This window comes from Chaetodon trifascialis, chromosome 11, assembly GCF_039877785.1.
Source record: "Chaetodon trifascialis isolate fChaTrf1 chromosome 11, fChaTrf1.hap1, whole genome shotgun sequence".
NCBI lineage: Eukaryota > Metazoa > Chordata > Actinopteri > Chaetodontiformes > Chaetodontidae > Chaetodon > Chaetodon trifascialis.
Window position 1 is genome coordinate 12,124,943 of NC_092066.1, and position 10,889 is coordinate 12,135,831.

Here is a 10,889-nt window from a genome sequence, read left to right on the forward strand (position 1 = left end):
GAGTGCTGAAAGTGACAAGAGCACATCTGCATCATGTTCTACTTCCCCACACAAATGAGATTCTCCTCTCCCCGTGTGATAGCCATTATTGCCAAGCTGTGACCAATTCCACTGTTTTAATTAAGCATATTTATAGGCTTCACGGTCAGCAGGTGTAAACAGCAATGCATGTCATAACATCCATCCAAGGCCGAAAATAGGGAGAGAAAGTGAGAGATGGACAGTGGGAGGGACGGGAGGGAATAGGAGAGTGAGATAGAGAGAGAGAGCATGAAATGGGTTAAATGCATCCAAAGATACTGCGTTTTGTGATATTATAATGCATGAAATTGCCAAAGTTGATTCTGTGAATGATGGCTCTTAGAAACTATATTTCAGGCCTTTCTTTTCCCCTCTTCCTTTTCATGAAATCTTAAGAATGGCACTCTTCAGCACGAAGCACCGAGACCTAATTCCCCAGAAGTTTTTCACTCTTTTTTTTTTCCATGAATTTTAAAATATGCCCCCAAAACCGCCCTAACTGCCCTGCGTCCCAAAAGTGTCGCACAAAAGCAAAGCTTCATGTGTTTGTCCCTCAGCGGCTCTCAAACACCCCATATTCTCTGAATATCTTGATCTGCCAAGTGTGACAGCTCTTCACGCTTTTGAAAGTTGTATATATATTTTTTCCCTTTTATATGACAACTTGTTTTCTTCTTCATCACCCCAGGTGCTGAGAATTCTGTCACCATTTCAAAAAGTTGCACTACAAAATAAAAGAACAATGAATTAGAAAAAAAAAAAAAAAAAAAAAACAGCTGCTTGTGAGGCGCCATCATTAATATTTAAGCTTATTTATAATTGTGTACAACACTGTACACACACTGTAAACGGGGACATAAACACCCTTAGATGACGAGTGATGTATCACAATAGTGGTGTTCTAGTTTTGTAGGTGGATCAGAATTAGACAGCATGACAGACCTAATGATCCTGGGAGGATATTCTCTTTCTCGGTGTGTGTGTGTGTGTATACATCTGTGTGCGTGCTGTATGTATTTGTCTTTGTGTCTGTCTCTCCCAGGGTCTGATATGTGCATGCAAACACATTGTCTGGAGGGAGACATGACAAAAACTCCCAGAAGCCTTTGAGCTGTTCTTTTTTTCTTTTTCCTGTGTTGCACCACTGGGGAAAGTTAAATCCAAACAAAGAGGAGATGCTTGGCGTACTGTGCTAGAATCCATCACCGGATCTCTCCCTCAAACATGTCTCCTTTACTTTTCTTAGTTGACTTTTTCAGCAACTTTGATAAATGCCATTTTAAGCGCTTCTCAGGAAAATCACCGCAGGTTTAATTGACTGCCAGTAGTGATTTGATTTTCAAGTGTCTATTATGCTGTTGACACCAACAAAATGCAGCCAGAATAAACAGCATTAAAACAATTATTCCCTCTCCAATTTCATATTCACACATCGCAACGGCAAAGTCATTTAGCTCTTCAGTTAGGATGTTGAATGACAGCGGTCAATTAAAAGCTAATTTTCTGATCCGCTCCTCCATTTCGGTGGGAAAACATGAGAGTGCAGATCGACTCTCGCCTTCTCATGGAAGTCTGGAATTGCAGGAGAAAATTTAGTCCTCAAAAATCTCTGCATTTGTGAAGTGGCATATCTAGCAGCACAGGAGAGTGGGGAGGTGGGGGGGGTGGGACGCTCTGTAGCATCCCTAGTCAAAGTCTGTCCCTGACTGAAGTGGTTAAATGTGAGAGTAATTGTGTTTTGTTTCTGGGACTGACATGTGGAACCCCATGGACCCCATCTCCCTCCCAGTGACAGGCAGAGATCCTCCCCCCTCGCTCTGTCTAATTAGAGGATGTAGCCCAGGGCTCATGTCCCAGGAAGACCCATCCCCCTCCCAAGATGGCTCCCCTAAGAAAGCCCTTAATTGGGTTCTTTAGTCATAGTCTTCATTTTGGCTGGAAAGGCATCTGTGTGTTGCTATCACCTCAGAATACAGTTTGTATCGCTCTCTTGTGTTTTTTTTTTCCTCCTCTCTTTTTCTCTCCCTCTCGCCGGCCCTCTCTCTATTGCTTTCCCTCTCTCCCTCTCCCCGTCTCCCACTCTCTCCTCACTTAATGAGGCCCCATAATAACACAGCAGTTGTGCAGTTGTTTTGCTACCTCAGTCAAACAGCAGGATCACTGCATAGTGTGTTTCTAGTACCATTCACTTGTCTACTTAGACAGGGTAATGAGTATCATTTGGAGCTACAAAGCACCAGCCCACAAAAAGGGTGGTCCGTCATCTCTGGTTACACCTCAAAAGCATTTGGTTGGGGTAGTTAGACATCTAATAAAAGCATTTCAAACGCTATGGATTTATTATATATTTTTTTATAAGCGTTCAGTGCAAAAATGACCGGACACAGAATGACACACATGGAAGACATTGAAATCCATTGCTGTTGTCAACTCCACCCCAGCGTAGGGCTGTTACTGTATGACCATGACTCCCCGGGCACCTCACTTCAAACAAGACAGTCTGTTACCAAGGAGACCAGGCCGGTTGTGGCACAACAGTGTTTGGGGTCAGCCCTCCCCACGGCCTGATAAGTGATGACTGTGGAGAATGCCAACTGCCGTATTATTTATTTATTTGATTGTGTTCTTCATTGGCTAAACTAGCCAGCGGTAAGCCTGGCCTGAGGTCAAAGCAGGAAAGGATTACTCCCTCAGTGGACTGGTCAACGGTAGGGAATGCACAAAGGGAGGACTGAGTCAATACTGGACCGAGTTCAACACACCATTAAACATCAAGGCAGAATGCAGCACTCTTGTCTTTCTCCACAGCAGTTTAGAACAACGAGAAAACACACAGTGGCAAAATTTCCACACCCGAGACACAATGGGATGCTTATTGATCGAGGTCCATTGTTCGTCTTTCAATCATTACGCAAACCCAAATTAGCTTAAATATCCGAGCGGTTTCATCGGCCTCAGTCCCCCTGCAGTTTGGAGCCTCGAAGAAAGACCACAGGTTCTTTGTTTTAGGATGGTTTGATGACGTTCTCTTATGCGTTAATTAAATTCCTGAGTGATGAGTACGGGTGCACACGGGTCTCAGTGGTTTTCTGCGCGCTCCCCATGCTCCAGATGCAGCTTTGCAGACTTTCTGTATGTCAGCTATGCAGGGTAAGAGAGAAACTCGGCACAGGCTGATAAGACTTTTAATCAGAGCTTAGAGGGGGATGTTTACAGTTTTGACGGTTCCTTCAAATTTTTGATTATAGATAAACTAAATAAGACACTTTAGCCGCAGGGTTTAAAATGAATGTGCTTAACTCTTCTAATTAAATAGCTTCTTTAATGGGTAATACTGTAAGTAACACTTACTCAACTCACAATGGCAAATTTGTGGTTTACTTTTGGGCTAGTGCATCAGCAGACATAGATAAATGTCTTCATTATTTAAATAATCTTTAAGTAATGCAAAATAAATTTTTGCATTTTGTCATGAATTTAAAAGTACGCCCAGAGAATATCCTAGACTGTCCTTAACTGGGATCTTTAAAGTATTATCTTCCATAAATAACTGTGTAATAATCTGTTCTATAGATACAGTTCTTCCTGCCTTATTTGGGCTTCTTATAGCTTTTCATACCACACACACATTGAGAAATGTAGATCAATTATGTTTTTTGTTTGTTTGTTTGTTTTTATTACTCTTCATTAGACTGGCATGCCGACACACAATGTAATTACAGCATTTTGTATTTGTTAACAGCTTAGTAAACAATTTGGTAACAATTTCATGCAATATATGATGTATGATTATCAAAATTGTTACAAAAGGCCCGACACTTTGAATTTCAGGAGTGCATAATGCGACAAATTCTCATCAGTTCACTTGTGTAAAGCTCATGCTGCTGTGTTAGTTTGAGAAGCCTTGAAAAGGCTCTGCCTTAAAAAGCCGTTATTGCTCACTCAGCTCTGTAACCGCTCGATAAAGCCTGGGTTTGTGCTGGATAAGGCCAGGTAGAGGAGCAGGCACTGTGTACTTGCTGTAACATGTGCTCTGCAGGTATTAACATTATGCTCATCAAACATTGTTAGCGTCGCGATTAAGCTTTACATCTCCTCCCTGTGATGTTGGACAATGTGAAGATTGTCTTTAATACGACGAGATGAGATGAAAGAGGGGACGTGTCTGCTGGTCCGCTGGCCTTCCTTTGCAGAGCTGATGTAAGAGATGCACCTCTGTTGCCTCACTGGAGACCGGGCGCTATCGATGGAGACCAGAGCAATGGGGAACGACATAAAGAATGATTAGTTAATAAATCAACTCCCCAGTCTCCTACCACTTTCCTACTCTCTGCTCTTCCCCAATCGTCCCCCCTTTTTTTCCTCACCCTCTCCCTCTCTGCAGCAGCATTGAATTCCTAGGACATGTTGCACCTGTTTGCATGGGTACACAAGACCCCTGCCGGATGTTCCCCTCCTCCTCCACTACCCCTGAGGGCGTTGCAGTAGGGTGATGTAATCAGATGAAAGTGGTGGTTTAACGGTGGCACAGAGCCGGTGAAAGAATAGGAGAGGAGGAAGAGGCTTGCTCCGAGCCAATGCAGCCAGTCTTCATAAGGGAGAAGCGGGTGCGCATTATTGATCAGAGTAAAATTTAATTTAGTGGAGAATTGACTGCTATGCTTTACCTGAACACTGCTGGTAACTGGGCCCTGCAGCAGGCCTGTGTGGCCAGCAGGTGGTTGAAAGGATCGAGGAGGAGATTAAGGGTTGGATAGAAGGGAAGGAAATGGATGATAAGGGGAATGGCAGAGTTTCAGGGGGAATAGGATGGCATTGAAGGAGGGAGTCGGGATGAGAGCTAAAAGGCTTAATGGAGGGCATCTAATCCTAAATTGCAGTGATTCTGGTGTGACACCATTAGTGACATCCTCCTTGCCGGGGCAGTGGACATTTTGGTCATTTTCTTGTATAAGATGTGAATTATGTGTTTCACATCCAATTTGACATTTGTGGTTGGGCACTGCAGGTATTTAACTTACAGAGCGCTGGTGCAGAGATACTTGAAGAACTTGACAAGGATGAAGATTGGAAAGTGAATTTCCGTCCTCCCTCCCTTCCACCTTCCACATTCATACACGGAACAGTTTATAGCTACTCTGCGGAGTTCAGTATCCACAGAGATAAAGGTATCAGTTTCATTTTCTTTTAACGTCCCCCCCCCCCTTTTCCTCTATTTCCCTTTAGTCTGCATGGCTGCCACAGCCACTGAAGTCGTTTAACACCGTCCTTGAGAAAGCCCTCAGTGAGAAAACTCCTGGCATGTTTAAGGAAAAGGTAGAATGCAGTGTGTGTCAGACAGAGCTGGGACATGCAGTGGGGGGAGCCATTCCCCAGAGGGGTTATTTTCCCCTCTAATAGCTGTTACGAGCCCTACATTATATCCAAGGAGCTACGTTCCTTTGGGGTCCGCAGACACACACACACACACACACCTAGACGCACTGGTACACTCACACAAAGGCATGCACACTCAGTTGAGCACAAATTTTCTCTCTCTGTTTCTCTCTCCTCCAGACACACACACACGCATACACACACACGGGCGCACACACACTCAGTCCTAGCCGCTTTGCTCTCCTCGTGTCAATATCCTGCCATTTGAAGTCACGTACTGCAGGGGCTTCTGGGAGTCGCCAAGGAGCCAGGCTGACGGGTAATGGGCCGCATTCATTAATAAGGTTGCCGTGCTCCTGTCCCTCCTCAGCAACGCCAAGGATGTCTTCACCGGGGGGGTAGGGGGTTGGTGGAGTGTGAGGAGGGGGAGGAGGTGAGGTGGGGTGAGAGAGAGAGAGAGAGAGAGAGAGAGAGAGCGTCCCGTGGGGAGTCTCCTCCCAGACTCACTTAAAGGAGCTTTATTTCAGCAAGAGAGGAGAGAGGGAAGCAGAGGAGCTGTCCGGGGCCGCCTCTTTAAAAAAGGGAGAGCAGGGCCCAGGCGAGCCACACTAACCCTTACAGGGGTCACACTCCTGCTCCCCGTCAAACAGCTTATTACCCCACCTGTCGGGAAGTAATCGCCCTAGCTGAAAGGAAAGCTGTCGAGGTGTTTAAATGCTTTATATGGAGGCAGCTGAAAGGGTAAAGAGGGAAGGAATGAATGCAAGGGGGGCTAATAGTCGTCTCCTAGCGCTGCCCGGGGGATTCTGTACCAACAGGACTGAAGGTGACTGCTTTGGTAAACCTTCTCACGGAGGTTTCAGTAATCATTTCAGTCTCTTTCCCTTTTTTTGAAACTAGCAAAGCACTAAAAATGTCATTTCACTTCCTCGTGCACAATTCTGCGCCTATGTGCTCGACAGAATGTATGTGTGCACCGGGGTGTGTGTGCATTTGTGCATGCATGCGTGCTGATGACTCTGTGACAGGTGTGTCTAGTCCATGCCAGTTTAGAGAGTCCAAGGCCGTGTTTTAAACAGAGCGCAGCAAGTGGGGCATGTAGTTTGCATTAAAGGGATTAGCAGTCACTTCAAAAGATGACCTGGATTCAGCCCACCAGGGACACCAGTTACACACCCCCTGGTCCACACTCCCTTTAAAGAACCTGGCACAGCTGCCCCACTACAACCACTCTCGACGGTCTGTGTGTGTGCCTGCATAAATTTGGAAGATACAGCAAAACAGAGTGATATTGTCAGCTTGTTATCCTGTCATAGTAAATTGTGCGCCATTATCACAGCAGTGCGGAGGATCAAATCAGCAACAGCCTCACCTGAACCTAAAGTATTTCTCAACTTGTTTTTTCTTGCACTGTACATTTGCAGCACATCCAATACATGTAGGCACTGGATAAGCAAGACTCTGAGGATGATATTCCATCAGGTGTGTCAGTGCCTTGTTATGGATTTGTTTCCATGGACACAGCCTTTGATCGGGAGGTCGGATTTCTGTGGAATGGGATGTTATCTGTCAGTGGTCCTGTGCCTTTGTGTTAGACCAACACTGAACTATGCTTAATCCCAAAGCCAACTGCTATTGATCCACACACAGATTTGACTCCTGTGCAAGTTAATTGAATCTGGGTAATGACAGCCTGAGTGACAATGTTCAAATGGCAAGATAATCAAAGGAAGGAGCTTGCCGATTATAACATTTAAAATAAATTTCAAGGTGTAGAACATTAGTGTCCTTGGTATGGAAGATGAAAAAGGTTCCAATGTCATTTTAATGAAAGGAAAGGAAAATGAAAGATACATTTGTTGTATGTGATCATAATGTTTCCCCCTGTTTCTTTTTGTGTCCTTGCAGAACCACACGTTGACTCAGCACAGCAGCTAACATGGCAAAGATCAGCGCCCGTGGCCAAGAACAAGGATCACATGACGCAGAGAATAATGTCTGACCGCCAATTACCGTCAGTGCAGTTTCCCACTGACTGTCTTGCACTGAACTTTCAATTCAGTTACACCACAAGGAACCATGCCGCAGCAAGAAAAAAGAAAAGCAAAGCAAAGAAAATAAAAGAAAGAGGGGGAAAGAACATAAAAGAACCCTCTCCGTTCTTTACTAACCATTATTTCAAAAATAAAGAAAAAGCCAACTTGTTTGTACATAGAATTCTTCATGTGTTGCTTAACTACAGCTATATTGCAATCTTATACAGTATTTGCCAATGTACAGTTCAAAATGTTTGTCCAAAAAAAGAAGAAGGGGGGGAAAAAAAGATCAATGACTTTGTCAATCAGACCGGATGGGACTCAACCAGTTGTGTAAAGGAGAAACAGGGTGCCACTGAGAGCGTAGGAAGCTGTAGGAACCGGCAAGTGTTGTCAGGAGGACTGTTTTCATCAGCGCCACTCCTACTGTGCAGTATGTCACTCTGTATCCTGACATGGTCAATCATTATGGGGTAGAAAAGCTTGATTCACCAGCATAGGCTGAGATCTTGTCTGTGTGTCCATCGTAACATGGCTGCCAGAGGACCAGCTGAGAACGGCGGTGCGACTAATCTGCACTGCCTGCGCTGGAGTTCAGACGAGAAGTGGGGGGGGGGGGGGGGGGGAGAAAAAAACAACACAGAGAACAGAAAAACAGGACAGGATGCTGATATATGCAAACGCAGTGACACAGATTTGGAAAAGGCTAGTTCCTCTGGTTGGCTCGTGAACAGAGGCGTGAAGCTCCCATGTGGCTCTCAGAGCATGGGGAAATCTCCAGCCCACTGACTCAACCTGTACATTTCTGTTGTTAATGTTTACTGCTCGTTGAAGCCTGGAGATGACTGGAATATTTTTGTTTTCCTTTATGTTTTGTTATCTCTACATATTTTTTCCCAGTGGGGGAGTTAATCCATTCGGATTTGGGGTCATGAAGACTGAACACAGTTTCAGTCCGTCTCGGGGTTGCTAAACCCCGTCCCTGGCTCTCCTGGAGAGTGCCCAAGTACTCCTCTTGTTGCTTCGCAGTGTCCCATTGCTCTCTGCTCAAGCTGGAAGCCACTGTGGCATCATACAAAACTTTAAACCATTCTGTTATGTAAATGTTTTGCATTCATTGAACCTGAGATGCACTTTTGTATAAAACTTTAATGTTTTGACATTTTGATCGAGAATTGTTCGTACACAGTTTACAGGAAATCACCATCTCCTGCAGCAAAAGGACAGTTATCTCTGATGTTATTAAAATGTATTGTACAAATATGGAGTTCTGTATTTGGCAGACCTCGTTTTTTTGTGTTGCACATGTGATGGAAATATTAAAAAACTGTATGAGGACATGGCTTTGTCCCTTCATTATCTATCTAATGTGTCTGCGTGTGTGTGTGTGTGTGCGCATGTGTGTGTGTGTGCGCATGTGTGTAGGAACACAATTAACCCATCAGACAAGACCTATGACAGCATAAACACGATCATCATCAAAAGCTTACACTGCTTTCTTTCCTTGTATCAAACTGCATCCTATTTTCCTCCCTCCCTCGTGGCTCTTGCTAACAAACATCTGAGCATCTTAAGGGAGGTCTGTGTTATTAATGACTCCATTACCCATCACCCTGTGCGGTCCCATTCTACACACCCTTGCGCTAGGTCTATTTAGGGAGCCTCCAGCGCTCCGGGAGACCGAGGAAAAGATTCTTCTGCCTTTGCCGAATGGGACAAAACCCTTGCAACAGCATCTGTCTGTCCCGGCAAATGATTCATCAATGGTGACACACGAGCGGCGTAACATTTGTTGAAGCTTTCAGGTTTATTTTGAAAAAGCTCAGCGCTGCAGCTCATGGCATTGGAACTGGGTTATCCTGTGAGTAGCAAATGACTGTAAACGGATGCTTCGCTTGAAATACAAAGCGCATTCTGTGTGTCATTGTATACTGCATGCTTTACCACACATTGTATCAAACAGAAATAAGAATACAAAGAGAAACACAATAATATTTCTATGTATGCAGTTTTAATCCAGTCTGTAGAACATATAGAAAAACATAAATGGGATCTCTCTGGCTGCTTATGTTCAAGCTCATTTGTCACAGATAATGACCACATGCAGTATTTTAAAATACGTCTGGAGTTTCTGAAGCTTGTCTTATTGGATTTCCTCATTTCAATCAAATGTGCATGTTGTCTGTCATCTGTTAGCTTTTATTATATTACTATTAAGAGAATCAGATGAGGAATGGACAGTGACAGACTCGCACAATGGAGACACAACCCCTCATCCGCGTCAGAGATGGTACGGCCCAACATTAACTGTCATACTGAATGCAAGCTGGGCATCCATTAAACAACTTTGCTAGCATCCTCCCTGTGCCAAGCACTTTTAATAAGCTTCAAGGGCATTTGAACGGGTCCAGAACTTTGCTTTGCCAGAGATGGACTGGCCCACATCATCCATTACATTAAATTGGGTGGCGGCCTCCAGCTCATATTTATGATTTAATTAAATTCACTTGTGAGGCGTATCAGAAGCACTGCGGCCTCCCTTTTAACGCCAGCCTAAGCAGCAAAACACACACACGCAGCTACACACATGAGTGCATGCACAAGCGCAGTGTTTCTGACACTCGCCCAAGTGTGAGACTTTGTGGGCGCTTTGGCAGGGGCGTTCTCAGGGGTTCATTTAAAGCAATATAATTACACAGCCCCCAAGTATTCTTCCATCAGAAAGCAGCAGAATGGATGGCTTGCTCAGAGATAACTTAGCCTGGCTGATCCTCCACGGTGTCGTCGCCTGAACATAGCCTCAATGCAAGTGGCACTCAATGCTGCTAAGAGCCTGGCCGGTCTTTAGTGGAGCTGGGCAGTCGGGCCAGATGTTTGGGAGTAGCCAAAATGCCATTGTTCTTGTCCAGGGTGTGTTCGAAATGGCATTTTGTTTTTTCATTTGACAGGCTAATACCCATGGTCCTCTAGAGGAAAAGAGACAGCCTGTGTTAAGACTTTATTAAAGAATTATGAGATCCTACTGAACCTGTGCAGCATGTTGCCATCGAGAAGCTGAAAATGTGCCACTTTATCCCGTATGAACAACCTGCGCAAATGTAAGTATGCATTCAGCGCTTGTCCCTTGCGGTCCACTGTCCTTGCTGTAACTCTTCTTTGGTGCAAAATTTAGTTTGGTGAAAACTCCACATTGTTAGGCTGCGCATTCCTCCCACTGAAGGAGACCTCAGAGACCTCTTATGGCATTCAATATGTGCGCCCAAGCGTGAGATCCAGATCCATTTGGCCGAGAGATCCATAGGGAGTGTCTGGGGTAACCCAATCTCTCACACCAGCACTCCACATCCAGAGAGCCATCTTTTCACTTCAGAACTGTGTCAGCAAAATGGAGGCCTCAACCTCAGTGCGCAGCCCTGCCCCTGTGTTTATAGATGGAGCACAAGGGCATTTGCTATT

At 44.8% G+C, this 10,889-nt stretch overlaps 1 protein-coding gene across 8 annotated transcripts in view; it reads left to right on the forward strand.

The window, feature by feature from the left end:
- The window catches only part of LOC139339512 (zinc finger protein 521-like), an 89,922-nt gene extending 81,876 nt beyond the window's left edge, over window positions 1–8,046 (forward strand). For all 8 annotated transcript variants that reach the window (XM_070975174.1, XM_070975172.1, XM_070975171.1 and 5 more), the window contains one exon: window positions 7,306–8,046. In XM_070975174.1, coding sequence (XP_070831275.1) covers window positions 7,306–7,335 — 30 coding nt within the window. In that variant the 3' untranslated portion in view covers window positions 7,336–8,046. The remainder of the gene's footprint in view (window positions 1–7,305) is intronic.
- The last annotated feature ends 2,843 nt before the right edge of the window (window positions 8,047–10,889 follow it).